Source organism: Salmo trutta, chromosome 5, assembly GCF_901001165.1.
Source record: "Salmo trutta chromosome 5, fSalTru1.1, whole genome shotgun sequence".
Classification (NCBI taxonomy): domain Eukaryota; kingdom Metazoa; phylum Chordata; class Actinopteri; order Salmoniformes; family Salmonidae; genus Salmo; species Salmo trutta.
The window spans coordinates 11,878,300-11,900,444 of record NC_042961.1 but is presented as its reverse complement, the minus strand read 5'-3'; the positions used below and the strand labels follow the sequence as shown (position 1 = coordinate 11,900,444).

At 41.4% G+C, this 22,145-nt stretch overlaps 1 protein-coding gene across 2 annotated transcripts in view; it reads right to left on the bottom strand.

The window, feature by feature from the left end:
- Positions 1-22,145, bottom strand: part of LOC115193657 (pro-neuregulin-3, membrane-bound isoform-like) — a 400,612-nt gene that overhangs the window by 29,927 nt on the left and 348,540 nt on the right. For both annotated transcript variants that reach the window (XM_029752521.1, XM_029752522.1), the window contains exons 5-6: positions 11,092-11,194; positions 9,720-9,846 (exon numbers count right to left, since the gene is read on the bottom strand). In XM_029752521.1, the coding sequence (XP_029608381.1) occupies positions 9,720-9,846; positions 11,092-11,194 (230 nt within the window). The remainder of the gene's footprint in view (positions 1-9,719; positions 9,847-11,091; positions 11,195-22,145) is intronic.

Sequence of the window (22,145 nt, the reverse complement as noted above, 5' to 3'; positions counted from 1 at the left end):
GATTTTTAATTATTATTATTAGTCTATTATTACTATTCCCCTTACCTGTGTAAATATATATATATATATATATATATATATATATATATATATATATATATACTGCTCAAAAAAATAAAGGGAACACTAAAATAACACATCCTAGATCTGAATGAATGAAATAATCTTATTAAATACTTTTTTCTTTACATAGTTGAATGTGCTGACAACAAAATCACACAAAAATAATCATTGGAAATCCAATTTATCAACCCATGGAGGTCTGGATTTGGAGTCACACTCAAAATTAAAGTGGAAAACCACACTACAGGCTGATCCAACTTTGATGTAATGTCCTTAAAACAAGTCAAAATGAGGCTCAGTAGTGTATGTGGCCTCCAAGTGCCTGTATGACCTCCCTACAACGCCTGGGCATGCTCCTGATGAGGTGGTGGATGGTCTCCTGAGGGATCTCCTCCCAGACCTGGACTAAAGCATCCGCAAGAGGAACTCCTGGACAGTCTGTGGTGCAACATGGCGTTGGTGGATGGAGCGAGACATGATGTCCCAGATGTGCTCAATTGGATTCAGGTCTGGGGAACGGGCGGGCCAGTCCATAGCATCAATGCCTTCCTCTTGCAGGAACTGCTGACACACTCCAGCCACATGAGGTCTAGCATTGTCTTGCATTAGGAGGAACCCAGGGCCAACCGCACCAGCATATGGTCTCACAAGGGGTCTGAGGATCTCACCTCGGTACCTAATGGCAGTCAGGCTACCTCTGGCGAGCACATGGAGGGCTGTGTGGCCCCCCAAAGAAATGCCACCCCACAACATGACTGACCCACCGCCAAACCGGTCATGCTGGAGGATGTTGCAGGCAGCAGAACGTTCTCCACAGCGTCTCCAGACTGTCACGTCTGTCACATGTGCTCAGTGTGAACCTGCTTTCATCTGTGAAGAGCACAGGGCGCCAGTGGCGAATTTGCTAATCTTGGTGTTCTCTGGCAAATGCCAAACGTCCTGCACGGTGTTGGGCTGTAAGCACAACCCCCACCTGTGGACGTCGGGCCCTCATACCACCCTCATGGAGTCTGTTTCTGACCGTTTGAGCAGACACATGCACATTTGTGGCCTGCTGGAGGTCATTTTGCAGGGCTCTGGCAGTGCTCCTCCTGCTCCTCCTTGTAAAAAGGCGGAGGTAGCGGTCCTGCTGCTGGGTTGTTGCCCTCCTACGGCCTCCTCCACGTCTCCTGATGTACTGGCCTGTCTCCTGGTAGCGCCTCCATGCTCTGGACACTACGCTGACAGACACAGCAAACCTTCTTGCCACAGCTCTCATTGTTGTGCCATCCTGGATGAGCTGCACTACCTGAGCCACTTGTGTGTGTTGTAGACTCCGTCTCATGCTTCCACTAGAGTGAAAGCACCGCCAGCATTCAAAAGTGACCAAAACATCAGCCAGGAAGCATAGGAACTGAGAAGTGGTCTGTGGTTACCACCTGCAGAACCACTCCTTTATTGGGGGTGTCTTGCTAATTGCCTATAATTTCCACCTGTTGTCTATTCCATTTGCACAACAGCATGTGAAATTTATTGTCAATCAGTGTTGCTTCCTAAGTGGACAGTTTGATTTCACAGAAGTGTGATTGACTTGGAGTTACATTGTGTTGTTTAAGTGTTCCCTTTATTTTTTTGAGCAGTGTATATATATAGATATAGAGATATATCTTTTTAATTTATTTATTTTACCTTTATTTAACTAGGCAAGTCAGTTTAGAACAAATTCTTAGTTACAATGACGGATCTACCCCAGCCAAACCCCAGACGACGCTGGGCCAATTGTGCGCCGCCCTATGGGGCTCCCAATCATGGCCAGATGTGATGCAGCCTGGATTCGAACCAGGGACTGCAGTGACGCCTCTTGCACTGAGATGGAGTGCCTTTGTCCGCTGCGCCACTTGGTAGCCAAAAATATTAATTGTATGAATACATTTTTCTGCAAGTCTATTCAAAATGTTGATAAAAGGAAACTATGCCATTAATTAAGAACAATATTTTCAAGATGTGATGCGTCACTGAAATCACTTTGAGAAAAATTGCCTTTTAATTAGCCTTCTTACCTAATGAAAGCCTATAGCCGACATAAAAAATAATACCTTTCAATTAAAACTTAAATAAACTATTTCCAGAATTGAATATAGGCTGCAAAAACTAGGCTACATTTATTAATAGACTACTCAAACTTTTTCCAGCTGCACCGGTTTACACTTTACATGGCCTGCGTATGGTCTAATGAACGAAAGTCTGAATTAATGTAATAATTAACTGATAATTAACTGCATTATCAAAAACAAATAGACTTCCGTGCTTGCAGGCTGTGTAACCACCTACCACGTTGTTGTCCTTCCAAACTGGGGATTTCACTCACGGAGCACCTTTTTGACAATGGTAGTGTAGACTATTCCCTTATCATAACCTTTATTTTTACTTCCCGGTTAGTATTTTACTCAGATCCCTAAGCAGCAGCTACTCTTCCTGTGGTCCACACAAAACACAAAACATGACATAATACAGAACATCAATAGACAAGAACAGGTCAAGGACTGAACTTCGGTGCCTCCCAACATTGACTCTGTACTGGTACCTCCTGTATATCGTCTCGCTATTGTTATTTTACTGTTGCTGTTTAACTACTTGTTCCTTTTATTTCTTATTCTTATTCATATTTTTTTAAACTGCACTGTTGGTTAGGGGCCTGTAAGTAAGCATTTCACTGTAAGGTCTACACCTGTTGTATTCGGCGCATGTGACAAATACAATTTGATTTAATTTGATTTGATTTTGAACTTCACAAATTGAACAACAGAAAAAAGGTCCTACTGACAGTTACACACATTGCTGACAATTACGCACACATCAGTACATATACATGTGCCTAAGAGTTCATTAGATCAGATAGGGGTGAGGCATTATGCTATAAAGTGTTGTAAGTTGCTTTAAAAATAAATAAAACAATTTGCAGTCAAAAGTGACACCAAGAAGTTTAGTCTCTACACTTGACATGTTTTACAATAGAGAAGCTTCCATTAAATAACACCCTATGTTCTATTGGATACATAGCCATGATGTGGCAGAGGACGTAAAGCCGTAACACATATGTTTTGTCAATAACAGATTATGGTCAATAATATCAAAGGCTGCACTGAAATCTAACAGTACAGCTCCCACAATCTTCTTATCAATTTCTTTCAGCCAATCATCAATCATTTGTGTCAGTGCAGTACATGTTGAGTGCCCTTCTCTAGATAAGCATGCTGAAAGTATTGTATGTTGTTAGTTTATTCACAGAGAAATAGCATTGTATCCGGTCAAACACCATTTTCTCCAAAAGTTTCCTAAGAGCCGTCAGTAAGCTGATTGGTCGGCAGTTAGAACAAGTAAAGGGCACTTTACCATTCTTGGGTAGCGGAATAACTTTAGCTTCCCTCCAGGTCTGAGGACAATCACTTTTCTCCAGGCTCAGATTAAAGATATGACAAATAGGAGTGGCAATATAGTCTGCTACCATCCTCAGTAGCTTTCCATCTAAGTTGTCAATATGAGGCGGTTTCTCATTATTGATGAACAACAATCATTTCCCCACCCTTCCCACACTTACTTTACATAATTCAAAATCGCAATGCTTTTCTTTCATTATTAGGCATTTTATTCATGATTATCATGGCTCACAGATTATTGTTGGAATTTAATTTCTAAATTTGTCCACTTTGCCAATGAAATAGTCATTAAAATAATTGGAAATATCAACAGTTTTTTTTTTATGAATGAGCCTTCTGATTCAATGAAATATGGAGTTGAATTAGTCTTTCTGCTCATAATTTCATTTAAAGTATTCCAAAGCTTTTTTTCAATCATACTTTATATTATTTATTTTAGTTCCATAATACAGTTTCTTCTTCTTTTTGTTCAGATTGGTCCCTTAATTTCTCAATTTGCAGTAAATCAGCCAGTCAGATGTGCAGCCAGATGTATTAGCCACTCCTTTTGCTTAATCCCTCTCAACCATACAGTTTTCCAATGCCTCATCAATCCATGGAGCCTTAACATTTCTAACAGTCAGTTTCTTAATGCCTTTCATTAACTGGAAGAAACAATGTCATAAATGCATCAAGTGCAGTGTCTGCATGCTCCTCATTACACATCAGACAAACAAATATTCTTCAACATAGGAATCATTATGAAATGTTTTGTATGATCTCTTATACACTATTTTAGGCCAGGATTTGTAACTTTGCCTTTTCTGGATTTAGCCACTATATATTATGGTCACTACAGCCAATGGGTGTGAATACAACTTTAGAACAAAGTACTGCAGTATTAGTAAAAATGTGATCAATACACATCGATGACATGGTTCCTGTAGTGTTTGTAAACATCCTGGTCGGTTGATTAATAACCTGAACCAGATTACAGGCACTGGTTACAGTGAGAAGCTTTCTCTTGAGAGGACAGCTTGATGAAAACCAGTCTATATTCAGGTCACCCAGAAAATAGACCTCTCTGTTAACATCACATAGACTATTAAGCATTTCAAACATATTATCCAGATATTGACTGTTAGCACTTGGTGGCCTATTGCAACACTCACAATAATAGGCTTGAGATGAGGCAGGTGAACCTACAACCACAGCACGTCAACAACATTTGACATAAGATCCTCTCTAAGCTTTACAAGAATATGGCTCAGAATAAACAGTATATAGCAACACCTCCCCCATAGGTATTCCTGTCTCATTTATATATGTTATATCCCTGTATTGCTACTACTGTATCATCAAAGGAATTATCTAAGTGAGTCTCAGAGATGGTCAATATATGAACGTTATCTGATGTACACAAGTTATTGATTTCATTAAGCTTATTTCTAAGCCTACGTATGAAGAATTTCATTCCAAAATGCTATATATCCATTTTCAGAAATGTTGCTGAATTGGCTTTTATTGATTAAAGAAATTTTGAGAGAGATTGGTGTGTTTTTCCCCCCACTATGTGATCATTGCATGCGTTTGTTCAATGACAGACATGTTTAAAATCTTTCACGTGATGGTTTCATTTCAGAGAGACAAATAATCATGTTTTTTTTTGCTAAATGTTATATATCTGCCTCCCTCTCAGATAAATAAGTAGTATTGCTATGTTTTACACAGTCAAATGTACACTGCTCAAAAAAATAAAGGGAACACTAAAATAACACATCCTAGATCTGAATGAATGAAATAATCTCATTAATTACTTCTTTCTTTACATAGTTGAATGTGCTGACAACAAAATCACACAAAAATAATCAATGGGAATCCAATTTATCAACCCATGGAGGTCTGGATTTGGAGTCACACTCAAAATTAAAGTGGAAAACCACACTGCAGGCTGATCCAACTTTGATGTAATGTCCTTAAAACAAGTCAAAATGAGGCTCAGTAGTGTGTGTGGCCTCCACGTGCCTGTATGACCTCCCTACAACGCCTGGGCATGCTCCTGATGAGGTGGCGGATGGTCTCCTGAGGGATCTCCTCCCAGACCTGGACTAAAGCATCCGCCAACTCCTGGACAGTCTGTGGTGCAACGTGGCATTGGTGGATGGAGCGAGACATGATGTCCCAGATGTGCTCAATTGGATTCAGGTCTGGGGAACGGGCGGGCCAGTCCATAGCATCAATGCCTTCCTCTTGCAGGAACTGCTGACACACTCCAGCCACATGAGGTCTAGCATTGTCTTGCATTAGGAGGAACCCAGGGCCAACCGCACCAGCATATGGTCTCACAAGGGGTCTGAGGATCTCATCTCGGTACCTAATGGCAGTCAGGCTACCTCTGGCGAGCAAAGAAATGCCACCCCACACCATGACTGACCCACCGCCAAACCGGTCATGCTGGAGGATGTTGCAGGCAGCAGAACGTTCTCCACGGCGTCTCCAGACTCTGTCACGTCTGTCGCATGTGCTCAGTGTGAACCTGCTTTCATCTGTGAAGAGCACAGGGCGCCAGTAGCGAATTTGCCAATCTTGGTGTTCTCTGGCAAATGCCAAACGTCCTGCACGGTGTTGGGCTGTAAGCACAACCCCCACCTGTGGACGTCGGGCCCTCATACCACCCTCATGGAGTCTGTTTCTGACCGTTTGAGCAGACACATGCACATTTGTGGCCTGCTGGAGGTCATTTTGCAGGGTTCTGGCAGTGCTCCTCCTGCTCCTCCTTGCACAAAGGCGGAGGTAGCGGTCCTGCTGCTGGGTTGTTGCCCTCCTATGGCCTCCTCCACGTCTCCTGATGTACTGGCCTGTCTCCTGGTAGTGCCTCCATGCTCTGGACACTACGCTGACAGACACAGCAAACCTTCTTGCCACAGCTCGCATTGATGTGCCATCCTGGATGAGCTGCACTACCTGAGCCACTTGTGTGGGTTGTAGACTCCGTCTCATGCTACCACTAGAGTGAAAGCACCGCCAGCATTCAAAAGTGACCAAAACATCAGCCAGGAAGCATAGGAACTGAGAAGTGGTCTGTGGTCACCACCTGCAGAACCACTCCTTTATTGGGGGTATCTTGTTAATTGCCTATAATTTCCACCTGTTGTCTATTCCATTTGCACAACAGCATGTGAAATGTATTGTCAATCAGTGTTGCTTCCTAAGTGGACAGTTTGATTTCACAGAAGTGTGATTGACTTGGAGTTACATTGTGTTGTTTAAGTGTTCCCTTTATTTTTTTGAGCAGTGTATTTTTATTTTTTAGTTCACCTTTATTTAACCAGGTAGTTCAGTTGAGAACAACTTCTCACTTACAACTGCGACCTGGCCAAAATAAAGCAAAGCAGTGCGACAAAAATAACAACACAGAGTTACACATGGGATAAACAAACGTACAGTCAATAACACAATATAAAAATGTGATACAGTGTGTGCAAATGAAGTAAGGAGGTAAGGCAATAAATAGGCCAATAGTGGCGAAGTAATTACAATTTAGCAATTTACGCTGGAGTGATATATGTGTAGATGAGGATGTGCAAGCAGAAATACTGGTGTGCAAAAGAGAAGAAAACAAAAACAAATATGGGGATGAGGTAGGTAGTTGGTTGGATGGACTATTTACAGATGGGCTGTGTACAGCTGCAGCGATTTGTAAGCTGCTCTGACAGGTGACGCTTGAAGTTAGTGAGGGAGATATAAGTCTCCAACTTCAGTGATTTTTGCAATTCGTTCCAGTTATTGGCAGCAGAGAACTGGAAGGAAAGGCGGCCAAATGAGGTGTTGGCTTTGGGGAAGACCAGTGAAATATACCTGCTGGAGCATGTGCTACGGGTGGGTGTTGCTTTGGTGACCAGTGAGCTGAGATAAGGTGGAGCTTTACCTAGCAAAGACTTATAAACGAATATGTAGCAAGGACCAGCCAACGACAGCATACAGGTCGCAGTGGTGGGTAGTATATGGGGCTTTGGTGACAAAACGGATGGCACTGTGATAGACTGCATCCAGTTTGCTGAGTAGAGTGTTGGAGGCTATTTTGTAAATGACATCGCCGAAGTCAAGGATCGGTAATTAAAAACATAAAAAAATGTATGTACAAATGATGTACAAATGATGCATTTGTCATATCAATATAAAAAATCATTAAAAAAATCAATACAACAATATGAGATCTGTATGTAAAATGTTTACATTTGACATTTTAGTCATTTAGCAGATGATCTTATCCAGAGCGACTTACAGTAAGTGCATTCATCTTAAGATAGCTAGGTGAGACAACAACATATCACAGTCAAATATACAGTACACAAACATTCCATTCCAGCTAAGCAATGGATATACTGTATAGTGTTTTGCTAAAAAACTAATCTAAAATCTATTAATATAATTTCTGAAAACAGTAATATTTTACTCACACATGAAGATACCCATAAGCATAGCTATGGGAAGATGTTTTGTGGGTGGGGGCGCATTTTAATTGTTTTGTCCGTGCTGCAGATGGTTGTCTTGACTAGCAGGCCCAGTGTACAACCTTTTGTGGAAATAAATAAATCAATATTATAATGTTTGTATTATTCAGGGGGTGCTGCAGTACCCACAACACCACTATGACCATAAGCAATCATTTCTGATGAAAAAACACAAATGTGAAAAATTAGTGGATATAGTGTTTTGGAAATAAACTCTTCATATAGCCCATATTGATATCTTTAACCATTTTCTGAGTAGCTTACCAGAGATAATAATATTGAATAAATCAAGAAAAGTAAGTGTGTGTGTGCGTGTGCGTGTGTGTGTGTGTGTGTGTGTGTGTGTGTGTGTGTGTGTGTGTGATGCAGGGCTGGAGCTAGTCTCTCACCCCTTCCAGGCTTTTGGGTGGGTGGGTGGACAATGAGCCTGTTGTAGCGGATGAAAGCAATGTCCCCACGCTCTCTGGCAGCCTTCATGACTGGGATCAGTTATTTTTGCCTCTGGCGCACAGCTTCAGAGAAGTCCTCGTTGAGGAAGTGTTGGTTCCTCTCAGGTTCTTGGCTCTCTCCAGAATAGCCACCTTGTTCTGGAACCTCAGGAACTTTACCACTATTGACCGGGGTCTGTCACCTGGGCTGCTCAACCAACGTTAGCCATTTTTGCCTGAGCTAGGCTATCCAGAGAAAGTAAACTTGGCAATGTGTTGTATTCTCACGTGGGGAGTGGGAACATAAGCTCTGCGCGTGGACAAATTAGAACATTTTAGCACCACACAAATAAGGAACAGTTCCGGGCTCCTCACACTCTCAATGCGTGTGTGTTCTGACAGCCTTATGTCTGCCTCGCCGCTCACAGAATGGAATTCACAACACAATGCAAACCAACAAGCTCCTGGGTTATTTAGAAGTGTATTATCTGGATTTAAATTGTTTCCAACTTACAATGTAATTGTTCTGAACCGCGAGCCGACCCACGGGTGGAAAGAATGTTTTCATTCTACCCGGCAGCTGATTCTATTGCTGCTCACCCGCGAGGAACCGTGGGTATCCGACCCAATGCAGGACTCTAATGTGTGCTGGCTACATTGGTGCAATGACTCGTATCACATTAAAACAATGACTTCATAACTAGCTGCAGTGGTGTGTGTTACCCTCACATCCCTATCCCTCTCTGGCACTAACTTTGACTGACATTCAAATGAACGCTCTGTTTGCCGTGCAAACAGCTCAGATAGGCAGTGTCTGAGATAGATCTGTCGTCAGAGGCTATTGAGCATATGATGAATACAACAATAACCAGCCCGGGGTCCCAAATGACTGAGCAGTGTTCTCTCAAAGACTTCTGTGCTAACAGCGTTAACTCTGAACAGTTAGGTTCGGGTGGATGGGGGTGGCATAGGACAGGCAGTTGTTTATCATGCCAATCTCCAATGTAGACTGATTGCTACTGCACCCATGAGCGAACAACATATCTCCAACAGCTCTGCATGACAAAGACATTATGCATAAATGGGAAAGGAAAGGGAAAGGGGGATACCTGAATGCACTCAACTGAAATGTGTCTTCCGCATTTAACACAACCCCTCTGAATCAGAGAGGTGTGGGAGGCTGCCATAATCGACGTCCATGTCTTTGGAACAGTGGAATGGTTATGAGATGTAAGCCAACAGCATGATCAGTCACCCTAGATACATGTCTTTAGAGTGAAGGATGCAGAGGAAGGGGACAATCCACCCAGTATACTCACATTCTGCAGCTGCAGGCCCGTGTTAGGCCTCAGGCCGGGTTTGGACTCCAGGGCAGAGGCATTGGCGCTGTAGTCCTTCAGGCTGCGACTCTCTTTCAAGTGGGCCTGGAGTTTTTCCCTGCGTCTCCTGAGGGGGAGTGCATGTGCATGGCATGTTAACTAAACCACAGCATTGCCTTGACCTTTAACCCTCAGACCCCACTCTGTACCTCTCTACCCCTAGTTGTTGTAGTGAGGAAGTGTATACTGAGGGGCTCTGATGGAGCTAATGTGTCCATGTGCTCTAACTCCATTTTAGATGAATTCCAAATGGCTCTAGAACATGGTTTGATCCGATTATCTTGTTGTCAGACTGCTCACTCACTCACATCGTTATATTACAGACCCTATGAAATTACAATGAATTTATCACAGGGCTGTCTGCTCCTTATACCCTGAATGACAGTTTGCCATCACAGCTTGGATGTTTGACCCAGCATTCTGGATGAATATATAAGGGATATACATTATAGACAGGTGCTTTCAGGCGTAAACAGAATGTACAACATGCGTACACAATTAATGTGTGTAGGGCCCATACCGATACAATAAAACAAACTGCCAAGAGCTATCTTAATGCAAAAAAGTATGCAAATGTATTAAACGGAAATAAATAAAAAATTCAACTTCATATTTATTATCTCTAGCACCACCTCAACATCAACATATGTGAAAATGCCACATTTCTAGGTTTTGTAGTAAAAAAAGATAGAGGAAGTTAAGTGTTTCCAAGACATCATCAACCACTTAGTAGACCATTAGTAGGCAGTTCCTTCTCATAATTGGTTAAAATCAGGATGCACACTGATGATGTCGTTTGAAACACTTATCTTTTTTTCCACAAAACATAGAAACACGGCATTTTCACATACAGTGTATGTTGATGTTGGAGTGGTGAGGGAGATGATGAATATGAAGTTAATCATTTTCCCTTTAACTTTATTTGGAGGGATACAACTGTGAATCCGTATTCTTACAGTAGGCTAGAGGAGTAGGATCTTAATTTTACCAGTTTCTCACAGCAGGAAAATAATCCTGCAGCAAAAGGAAATGTGAATTATTGTGTGGATTATAATTAATGATTGCTACATTTTTCGTTAGAAATGTTTAAGTGGAAATTACAAACTTTTGAAGAATTTTTAAGCCTTGAATGCACTAGAAGTTAGTCATTTCCTGCTTCAAAAGGGTGATAAAATGAAGATCCTTCACCTGTATTTGACACGGAGTGTCAGCTGAAACTAGATCAATAGCCAATTGCCTGTGGTGTGTTCTATTGGTTTAGGTATAGGAACTGAACTGAGATCAGATCCTCTGGGTGATCATGTCCACTCACTTGTTCCGACAGTAGAGAGCCATACAGAGCGTGCCCAGAACACTTATCCCCACGGCGATGCAGGTGATTGACAGCACTTGTCTCTTGTACACCTCCTTGCTCTCTGTTGAAATGAAGAGAAGCGGAAGAGCTGACATTGACAGAGGAACAAAGAGCAAAAATAGGAAAATCCTAGGACTGGGAGAGAAGTTAGTGTCCACAGAGACGCTCCCATAACCAATGTTAACCTGAATATGTGCCCATTGGTTCTGAGAGAAATCTCCAAGGAGATGACCACAGAAAATAAAACATTGCCCTTAACCTCTACGGGCCACGGGGGCAGTATTGAGAATTTTGAAAAAAATATGTGCCTATTTTTATCTGCCTCCTACACCAGCTCAGAAGCTAGTATATGCATATTATTAACACATTCGGATAGAAAACACTCTGAATTTTCTAAAACAGTTTGAATGGTGTCTGTAAGTATAACAAAACTCATATTGCAGGCAAAAACCTGTGAAAAATAGATTTTAAAAAATGAGAATTTTGTGACTGTACTATTTAGTGTCATTGTTTTACAGATACCACAGTGAGAAAGGATTCAGTTCGCAACTCCTACTGCTTCCACTAGATGTCAACGATCTTTAGAAAGTTGTTGGAAGCATCTGTCATGAATACAGACCGAATTAGAAAGCTTACAAGTTGACACGTCATCACTTCATTTTTTGCGCCTGCGCATGAATCTGAGAAGAGTGTCTTTGTCATAATCGTTTATTCTAGACACTTGATAGGTTGTGTGAAAATATTACTGATGTTTACTGATGTTTCACGTTAAAAATGGACCAAAAGATTAATGCTAAACAACGTTTGACATGTTTGAACAAACATAAATAGATTATTTACTAGGTTTTTTTTAGCTTTTCGGCGTGACTTTACACTGCCCACCTCATTTTGTGGGAGCCTACTGAACGCTAACTAGTTGGACATAAATTATGAACTTTGTCAAAAGAAACCACATTTGTTCTGGACCTGGGATCGCTGGCAGCGCCTTCTGATGGAGATAATCAAAGGTAAGGGGATATTTAGAATGTTATTATCGATATTAGATGATGCTAATGCTAAAGGTTTAGCTTAGCTTAGCTTATAGCTTAGCTTATGTTGTTAGCATAGTACCCAGTTTATAGCAAAATGTGATTTCCCAGTAAAGTTATTTTGAGATCTGGTCATTCGGTAGCAATTACGAGATGATAATATATTATTCTTTGAATGACAATATTATAATTTACCAATGTTTTCGAATAGTAATTCCGTGATTTGTAATGCTGGATTCACTGGGAGCATTCGAGCCGAAAAAATTCTGAATTTCACCGCGACTGTAAATGCTGTTTTTGGATATAAATATGAACTTGATGGAACTAAAAATGCATGTATTGTCTAACATAATGTCCTATGAGTGTCATCTGATGCAGATTGTCAAAGGTAAGTGCATAATTCTAGCTAGTTTTCTGTCTGTTGATGACCTTCTTTGAATTGGCTAAACATTACACGCAGCTATTGTCAATGTACTCTCCTCACATAACCTAACTTTATGCATTCTCCGTAAAGCCTCTGAAAATCGGACAGCGTGGTTAGATTTAGGAGATATATCTTTCAAAAGGAGGAAAATAGTTGATTATTTGATTATTTGAAATGATTACTCTTGCAGTTTTGAATTCCCCGCCATGGTCACATGACAATGAATCCCAATACCGGGATAAGATCCTGCCCCCTGGCCTCAACAGGTTTTAACTCACTGTAATAATAATGTTCATGTCTAATTTTCACATGCCATTTATAAAACCAAACAACCCCCCAGTTAGTCTTAACAACACTGTCATATCATCAGCCCCATTGGATGCAAAGCCTTGTCATAGATGCTAGTTGTAATGTAGCCGTGTCTGAAAACAGAAGATAAGAGTTATAGTTGTAATGGTCACCATTAAGGGTGACAAATGGCAGCTGTCTCTTTTCATATGAAAAAGTAAATCATAGTTGCCTTCAAAGGAATTAATAGGCAATCAATCAGATTATATTTGGTACAGCAGACCTTGAGGAGAACCACCACACAAATCCCCACAAAATAGGGGAAAATTGTATCCATGCAACAGACAAATGGTTAAATCATTTTGACCAATATGGTGTACATGGGTTGAAGGACAAAACAGTTTGATATCCACATGTCTAACATGATTATGAGGCAAGGCAATGAGGAACATTGTACATACATGTATTGCAATTTCTATTAAAAATCAGTATTTATGGAATTGTTGGTCCCATCTTCCAAAATGTTTTACCCAGGTAGCCCTATCGTGTTGTGCTCTCTGGGCCAAGAAGAACAGGAGAGCCCCAGGCTTTTGTAGCCAACTGTAGAACACACCAAACATGGCCCAGTAATACATTCATTTACTTTATCTTATCAAAATCAATATTGAAGCCAAAACACTTGAGAGCTGGGCTAATTAACCTCCCTCCCTCCCTCCCTCCCACCAGTAGTTTCAAGGGGCAGTATTTCTGTTTTGATGTATCTAATCAGCCTGAGTCATCACATAACCTTGTTTACTGTAATTATGAGAAGAGAGGAACCTTGTGGGAGACGTAGGAAAGTGGCACTTGCAATCCCATGACAGCTAACCCTGCATGTCACTCCCAGTGACGCCTCACATGCTACAAAACAACCTCACTGTTAATAGAATACCACAGTATGATTCATAATACCCATAAAACCTAGCGTTCAAAAAAGGAAATGGTTCCAAACATTTTTCCACCATTCATTTGTCCCATAGGGGATTTTAGACACACTTAAAATAAGGGCTGTTTCGTGTAGGCTTACCCTGGCGTGATGTTTTGATAACCGTGTAAATATCTCTAGGACAAGGTGTCTTTATCAATATATTCACCAGTATTTACCCCTCCAAAATGAAATGCTAATTAGCTGATAATGTGGCTATCATAAAGATCTACAAATGCCATGATGATATGGACGAGAATGCCGAATCGAGGCAAAGGTAAGAATCTCTGGATTAACTATCTAATGTTAGCAAAATGTAGCAATTAATAAAATGGCAAAATGTCTTTAAATGGACAATTCTGTGAACTGTCTTGTGCAAGTTTTAAATTGACACAATACCTGTTATCAAAGGTGTCAGCTAGAGATGATGTGCAGGAGCTTGCAGGGATTTGTAGTTTTGCATGATGTCTACTTTGATGCAAATTTTCGAATCTGAGAGTAAATAGAGCTGAATATATTGATGTCACCTTGTCAGAGAGAGATTTACATGGTTGTCAAAACGTCACGCCAGGGTAAACCTACACGAAACACAGCCCTTATTTTAAGCATTTCTAAAATCCCCTAAGGGAAACATGAATGGTGAAAAACGATTGGAACCATTTCCCTGTTTGATCGCTAGGTTTTATGGGTATTATGACACCTCCACTGAGGGACTGTATGGACTATTTTAGTCCATACAGCTGAATCTTCTGTGCCCACAACCTCCCTGCAGAGTACCATGATGATACACTAATGGGAAAAGGTTTTACTCTGTTCCTCTGATGCACGTCATAAATGCTGTATACAAGCCCCGTTTGGAGGTAATTAACAATGTGTTGTCAAGGTCAAGGGCGGCCTACAGTACATGAAGTTGTAGCCACAGTAAACGAACCCCTGCGCTCTGGTTCACTGATTCAGAATCGCTTTGGTTCTGAATAAATCATATAACCTAAATTACAAATATGATGTGTATTTGTAAGGGTACAAGGTCATATTTGTTTTCTTTCCAATTGAAATAACAAATTAGTCATGTGGTTTAACAGGACAATTGTAGAACCATGCAGTAATGGTTACATTACGTAAGAGTGACAAGAAGTACATGTGATATAGTCACCTTCCTAATAATGAGTTGCACCCCCTCTTGCCCTCAGAACAGCCTCAATTCGTCAGGGCATGGACATGGAAAGCTCTCCACAGGGATGCTGGCCCTTGTTGACTCCAATGCTTCCCACAGTTGTGTCAAGTTGGCTCGATGTCCTTTGGTTGGTGGACGATCCTTGATACACACTGGAAACTAGGGGTGTGCCGACATGGCCATACTCGTATTCATAATTGTACCAGTTAATTGACAGTTGATAGTCGGATTGGGTGATACTTGTGATCGGAAAAAACTGAAGTGTTTTAATATGCCTAAATGGATGTTGGCAAAATAACTCTGCACGTTCTCACTGCATAAAAGTTGCAGATTAGGACCAGTGCGCGGAGGAGTGCTTGTGTCTGTGTCTGTGTCAGTGTCTTTGTCCTCAACTTGCAGTGGGCAGCTAAGTTTGCTGTCACTCAGTCAGAATGCGCATTAGCGTTTCATATTTTTTCCCTACTCTCGCACCACTTGTTAGATATTATGCACATTGAGAGTTTGATAGCAAACGTTCTCATCATGTGATTTATCATAGTAGCGTGCAGCAGCATTCTAAATGATCAGACCGATAACATGAGGAAAAGTGATTGGACGAAATGATAAAGTGAGTCAACTGAGAAATACAGCTTCTCTCTATCCAATTAGAGCAGCAGGATCAACGGATCAACGCTCTTTACAGATAGGCAAACTAGCCAGTTGAGTTATTTAGACTACACACATGAGTGACTCAAAGACAGGACAGTATGGTTTAGAAACTCTGTGACTGACTGACATGAGATAGAGGGTTGCTGGCATCCGGAAAAAATAAAAATAAAATTCTGATCACGGATAATTGCAAAAAAGAATCTGTTCGTAATCACCCATATCCGTAATAATACTTGTTTTGTCCAACTACTTGGCACACCGCAAATGGAAACTGTTGTGTGAAAAACCCAGCAGCATTGCAGTTGTTGACACACTCCAACCGGTGCACCTGGCACCTACAACAATACCCAGTTCAAAGGCATTTAAATATTTTGTCCTGCCTGTTCACCCACTGAATGGCACAATCCATGTCTCAATTGTCTCAAGGATTAAGAATCCTTCTTTAACCTGCCTCATCCCCTTTATCTACACTGATTGAAGTAGATTTAACCAGTGAGATCAATAAGGGATCATAGCTTTTACCTGGTCAGTATATGTCATGGAAAGAGCAGGTGTTCCTAATGATTTGTACACTCAGTGTATATATAAATAAAAGTATGTGGACAACTGCTCTTCGAAAATCTCATTTCAAAATCATGGGCATTAATATGGAGTTGGCCTCCCCTTTGCTGCAATAACAGCCTCCACTCATCTGGGAAGGCTTTCCACTCGAAGTTGGAACATTGCTGCGGGGACTTCCTTCCATTCAGCCACAAGAGCATTAGTGAGGTCGGGCACTGATGTTGGCCGATTAGGCCTGGCTCACATTCGGCATTCCAATACATCCCAAAGGTGTTCGATGGGGTTAAGGTCAGGGCTCTGTGCAGGCCAGTCAAGTTCCTCTACACCAATCTCGACAAACCATTTCTGTATGGACCTCACTTTGTGCATGGGGGAATTGTCATGCTGAAACAGGAAAGGGCCTTCCCCAAACTTCTGCCACAAAGTTGGAAGCACAGCATCGTCTAGAATGCCATTGTGTGTTGTAGCGTTTAGATTTCCCTTCACTGGAACTAAGGAGACTGAACCATGAAAAAAATCATTATTCCTCCTCCACCAAACTTTACAGTTGGCACTATGCATTGGAGCAGGTAGTGTTCTCCTGGCATCCTCCAAACCCAGATTTGTCCGTCAGACTGCCAGATGGAGAAGGGTGATTCATCACGCCAGAGAACGCATTTCCCCTGCTCTAGAGTACAATGGAGGCGAGCTTTACACCGCTAGCATGTCGTAGGGTGCATCCAGAAAACTCTGATTCTGTTATACTATACATAACATTATTATAATATGAAGATTCTACTGTTCCTCTGTGGTTGATATCATATATGATTAGGACATTTCAGGTACCCATACTTTCTGCTAAAACTAATAACAAAGCCTAAGCCCTTTAATCACATAGCTTAGCCCTATATGTTTAGAAATAAATCAATATGAGAGAAACATATTACAACATCGATATTATAAACCATTATTCTACTAATAAGATGCAACTATGCTGGAATAAATATGTAGCTAACAACTATAAATACTTCCTTAAGTAGGGGCATGAATATGAACGGTAGTATTTGTATCTGTGTCAATTCTCTCCACTGTGTCTGACACCCTTCCCTATGACTGTGAAACAGTGATGTGTTTCACACATGGAAATAAGAGAGAAACCCAAAACAGTTTCATCACAGAGCCCCTGCTGTTCCTAGTTTCAGTTGACAGACAGCAACCTTCTCCCCCTTGCCATTAAAGGACTTGAGACAACAGGAAGAACAGGAAAGCTAACACATGCCTACATGTGTAAGCACTCACATCATTGCCACTCAATTGTTTCTTTGACCTGGGTACATGAACAGAACTGAAGTAATTTCTGTTTATTGTATGTTTTCCACTCAGTGAAGCCTCTGGTGGTCATGACGTGTCAGTTAAACAGGGCTGGGGACTTTGGCTTTTGATGGCATCAACTCCTCCTTCTTGTAGATAACTTTCTTTAACTGGATAATGACAGAGGAGACTGACATTTCACTCTCACTCCAGGAGTCACATCAAAGAATCTAACCCCACTCAATACGTACACACACACACACACGCACACATACACACACACACGCACGCACAGTCTCTTTGCGGAGAGCATTTGACTTGCAAGTGCAGTGTGAGTGATTGTAATCAAAGTTACAATAGCAGAGCTGTAGGAGCCAGGTTATCTCTCCTTGTCCCCTGTGTCCATTTTGAACCTGTGCCTCAGAGGGAAACATGACATTTCCTTCACAGGTATCATTTTGAGACACATACGCATGGCAGGGATCAAGCAAACAAACAAACCAAGCAAACAGAGTAAAATGCACAATGAAGCAATCTGTCACTTCTTCACTCCTTGTCACTGTCAGTTGGAATCCATGGCTCACAGTGGACGTAGGTAACAGTCTACTGTGGGAATGGCCTCCATTGGCATGCAAATTATTTTTATTGCCCAACAAAATCAAAGATCATTACATTCCCCACCGACTGAGGGCCTGGAGTAGCATACCTCCTTTACCTGTCTGTAAGATCTCTCTCTTCCTCTCTCTCCTCCTTCTTCTACTCTCACTACCCATCTCATTCTGTTTCTCACTCCTGTTTCTCTGCATTCCTTTGTTTCTGTCCTATTGTCTGGATCTTCCTTCATTCCAGCTTTTCTCTCTCTCAATTCTATTCAAAATGCTTTATTGGCATGGGAAACATATGTTTACATTGCCAAAGCAAGTGGAATAGATCATAAACAAAAGTGAAATAAACAATAAAAAACAACAGTAAACAAACGAATAGAGACATTTAAAATCTCTCTCTCTCCTTCTCTCTCTCTCCTCTCTCTCTCTCTTTCTGTCTCTCGCTCTCTCTCTCTTACTGCAATCTCTCCATCCCCCTCAGTCTCTCTGGCTCTTCCAGTAAAATGCTGTTTGTGGTGTCTTCCCTTGTGACCCACTACAAATGGTTGATTTCACAGGGTTTACCCAGAGGAATTAGAGAGCTGGCTGATGATCCTGCCTCAGGTGAACTGCATAACATTGAAGTGGACTAAATTAGAGAGAAAAATTCTAACGAAGCTATACCAGATTAGAACATTTTGTTCTTTCCTGATTAACACTGGTCGGTGATCCTTATTGAACAAGGACACCACATATGAGACAATTAGCACAATGAGCTAAAAACACTTTCTTTAATGCAGTCACAAATATTGTTCACATTCTGTTACGTTATAGCCTTATTCTAAAATGGATTAAATCTTCCCTTCACCAATCTACACACAATACCCCTTATGACAAAGCAAAATTACCCCATTATGACAAAGCAAAAAAAAAAAAAAACTGGTTTTTAGACATTTATTAAAAATAAAAAACGTATTTACATAAGTATTCAGACCCTTTGCTATGAGACTTAAAATTGAGCTCAGGTACACCCTGTTTCCATTGATCATCCTTGAGATGTTTCTACAACTTGACTGGACTCCACCTGTGGTAAATTCTGTTAATTGGACATGATTTGGAAAGGCACACACCTGTCTACATAAGTTCCCACAGCTGACAGTGCATGTCAGAGCAAAAACCAAGCCATGAGGTCGAATGAATTGTCCGAGGAGCTTCGAGACAGGATTTTATAGTGCCACAGAGCTGGGGAAGGGTACAAAAAAATTCTGCAGGGTTGAAGGTCACCAAGAACACAGTGGCATCCATCATTCTTAAATGGAAGAAGTTTGGAGCCACCAAGACTCCTACAACCTACAGTTGAGCGCCCAGCCAAACCCTTGAAAAATATATATAACTATATACACTACAGTTCAAAAGATTGGGGTCACTTAGAAATGTCCATGTTTTTTTAAGAAAATCAAATTTTTTGTCCATTAAAATAACATCAAATTGATCAGAAATACAGTGTAGACATTGTTAATGTTGTAAATGACTATTGTAGCTGGAAATGGCAGATTTTTTTATGGAATATCTACATAACAGTACCGAGGCCCATTATCAGCAACCATCACTCCTGTGTTCCAATGGCACGTTGTGTTAGCTAATCCAAGTGTATCCTTTTAAAAGGCTAATTGATCATAGAAAACAATTTCGCAATTATGTTAGCACAGCTGAAAACTGTTGTTCTGATTAAAGAAGCAATACAACTGGCCTTCTTTAGAATTGTTGAGTATCTGGAGTATCAGCATTTGTGGGTTCGATTACAGGCTCAAAATGATGAGAAACAAATAGTTTTCTTCTGAAACTCATCAGTCTGTTCTTCTTCTGAGAAGTGAAGGCTATTCCATGCAAGAAATTGCCAAGAAACTGAAGATCTCGTACAACGTTGTGTGCTACTCCCTTCACAGAACAACGCAAACTGGCTCTAACCAGAGTAGAAAGAGGAGTGGGAGGCCCCAGGGGCACAACTGAGAAGGAGGACAAGTACATTAGAGTGTCTAGTTTGAGAAACAGACGCCTCAAAAGTCCTCAACTGGCATCTTCATTATATAGTTCCAGCAAAACACCAGTCTCAACGTCAACCGTGAAGAGGTGACTCCGGGATGCTGGCCTTCTGCAGCAACACAGTGGCCTCCATCATTCTTAAATGGAAGTAGTTTGGAACCCCTAAGACTCTTCCTAGAGCTGGCAGCCCGGCCAAACTGAGCAATTGGGAGAGAAGGGCTCTGGTCAGGGAGGTGACCAAGAACCCGATGGTGACTCTGACAGAGCTCCACAGTTCCTCTGTGGAGCTCTGTGCAAAAAGGTTTTGGTACCCTTCCCCAGATCTGTGTCTCGACACAATCCTGTCTCTGAGCTCTACTGACAATTCCTTCAAATCAAATCAAATCAAATTTCATTGGTCACATACACATGGTTAGCAGATGTTAATGCGAGCGTAGCGAAATGCATGTGCTTCTAGTTCCGACCATGCAGTAATATCTAACAAGTAATCTAACAATTTCACAACTACCTTATATACACAAGTGTAAAGTAATGAATAAGAATATGTACATAAAAATATATGGATGAGCAATGGCCGAACGGCATAGGCAAGATGCAGTAGATGGTATAGAGTACAGTATATACATATGTGATGAGTAATGTAGGGTATGTAAACATTAAATAAAGTGGCATTGTTTAAAGTGACTAGTGATACATTTATTACATCCAATTTTTAACAATTAAAGTGGCTAGAGGTTTGAGTCAGTATGTTGGCAACAGCCACTCAATGTTAGTGATGGCTGTTTAACAGTCTGATGGTCTTGAGATAGAAGCTGTTTTTCAGTCTCTTGGTCCCAGCTAGCTTTGATGCATCTGTACTGACCTCGCCTTCTGGATGATAGCGGGGTGAACAGGCAGTGGCTCGGGTGGTTGATGTCCTTGATGATCTTTTTGGCCTTCCTGTGACATCGGGTGGTGTAGGTGTCCTGGAGGGCAGGTAGTTTGCACCCGGTGATGCGTTGTGCAGACCTCACTACCCTCTGGAGAGCCTTACGGTTGTGGGCGGAGCAGTTGCCGTACCAGGCGGTGATACAGCCCGACAGGATGCTCTCAATTGTGCATCTGTAAAGGTTTGTGAGTGTTTTTGGTGACAAGCCAAATTTCTTCAGCCTCCTGAGGTTGAAGAGGCGCTGTTGCGCATTCTTCACCACGCTGTCTATGTGGGTGGACCATTTCAGTTTGCCCGTGATGTGTAAGCCGAGGAACTTAAAACTTTCCACCTTCTCCACTACTGTCCCATCGATGTGGATAGGTGGGTGCTCCCTCTGCTGTTTCCTGAAGTCCACGATCATCTCCTTTGTTTTGTTGACGTTGAGTGTGAGGTTATTTTCCTGATACCACACTCCGAGGGCCCTCACCTCCTCCCTGTAGGCCGTCAGATATTTCAGATTTTTGTTTTTAATACATTTGCAAACATTTCTAAAAACCAGTTTTTTCTTTGTCATTATTGGGTATTGTGTGTCGATTGATAGATCTTTTTTTAAATCAATCAATTTTGGAATAAGACTGTAACGTAACAAAATGTGAAAAGGGAAGCGGTCTGAATACTTTCCGAAAGCACTGATATAGATGCTATGGTTCTTCCATACTTTGTTGGGCAGATACCTCTATTTCCCAGGTATCTATGGTCTTCTGAGTACACCAGCTGTGTTTATATGAAGAAGAGTCATTAACAATGTCTCACAGTACAATGTCATTAACTACAGCTCTTTTGCCCATAATTTACACCAATGCCAAATGGAGAAAGGCTGGCAGGATGGGAATGTGCTCTCCCGTCAAGACCCCACAGACACACGTACAGGCAGTGCCAGTGTGCAAGGATGCTGTTAGTTACCGTGCCAACAGTATTAAATCTCCCTCACTGTCTCCTGCCTCTCTGTTCTCTGCCGTTTCCAAGGAGACTGGAGAACATTAGTATTCTAAGGGGGAACTTGAGAGGGAGAGGGAGAGGGAGAGGTGAAGGGGAGTT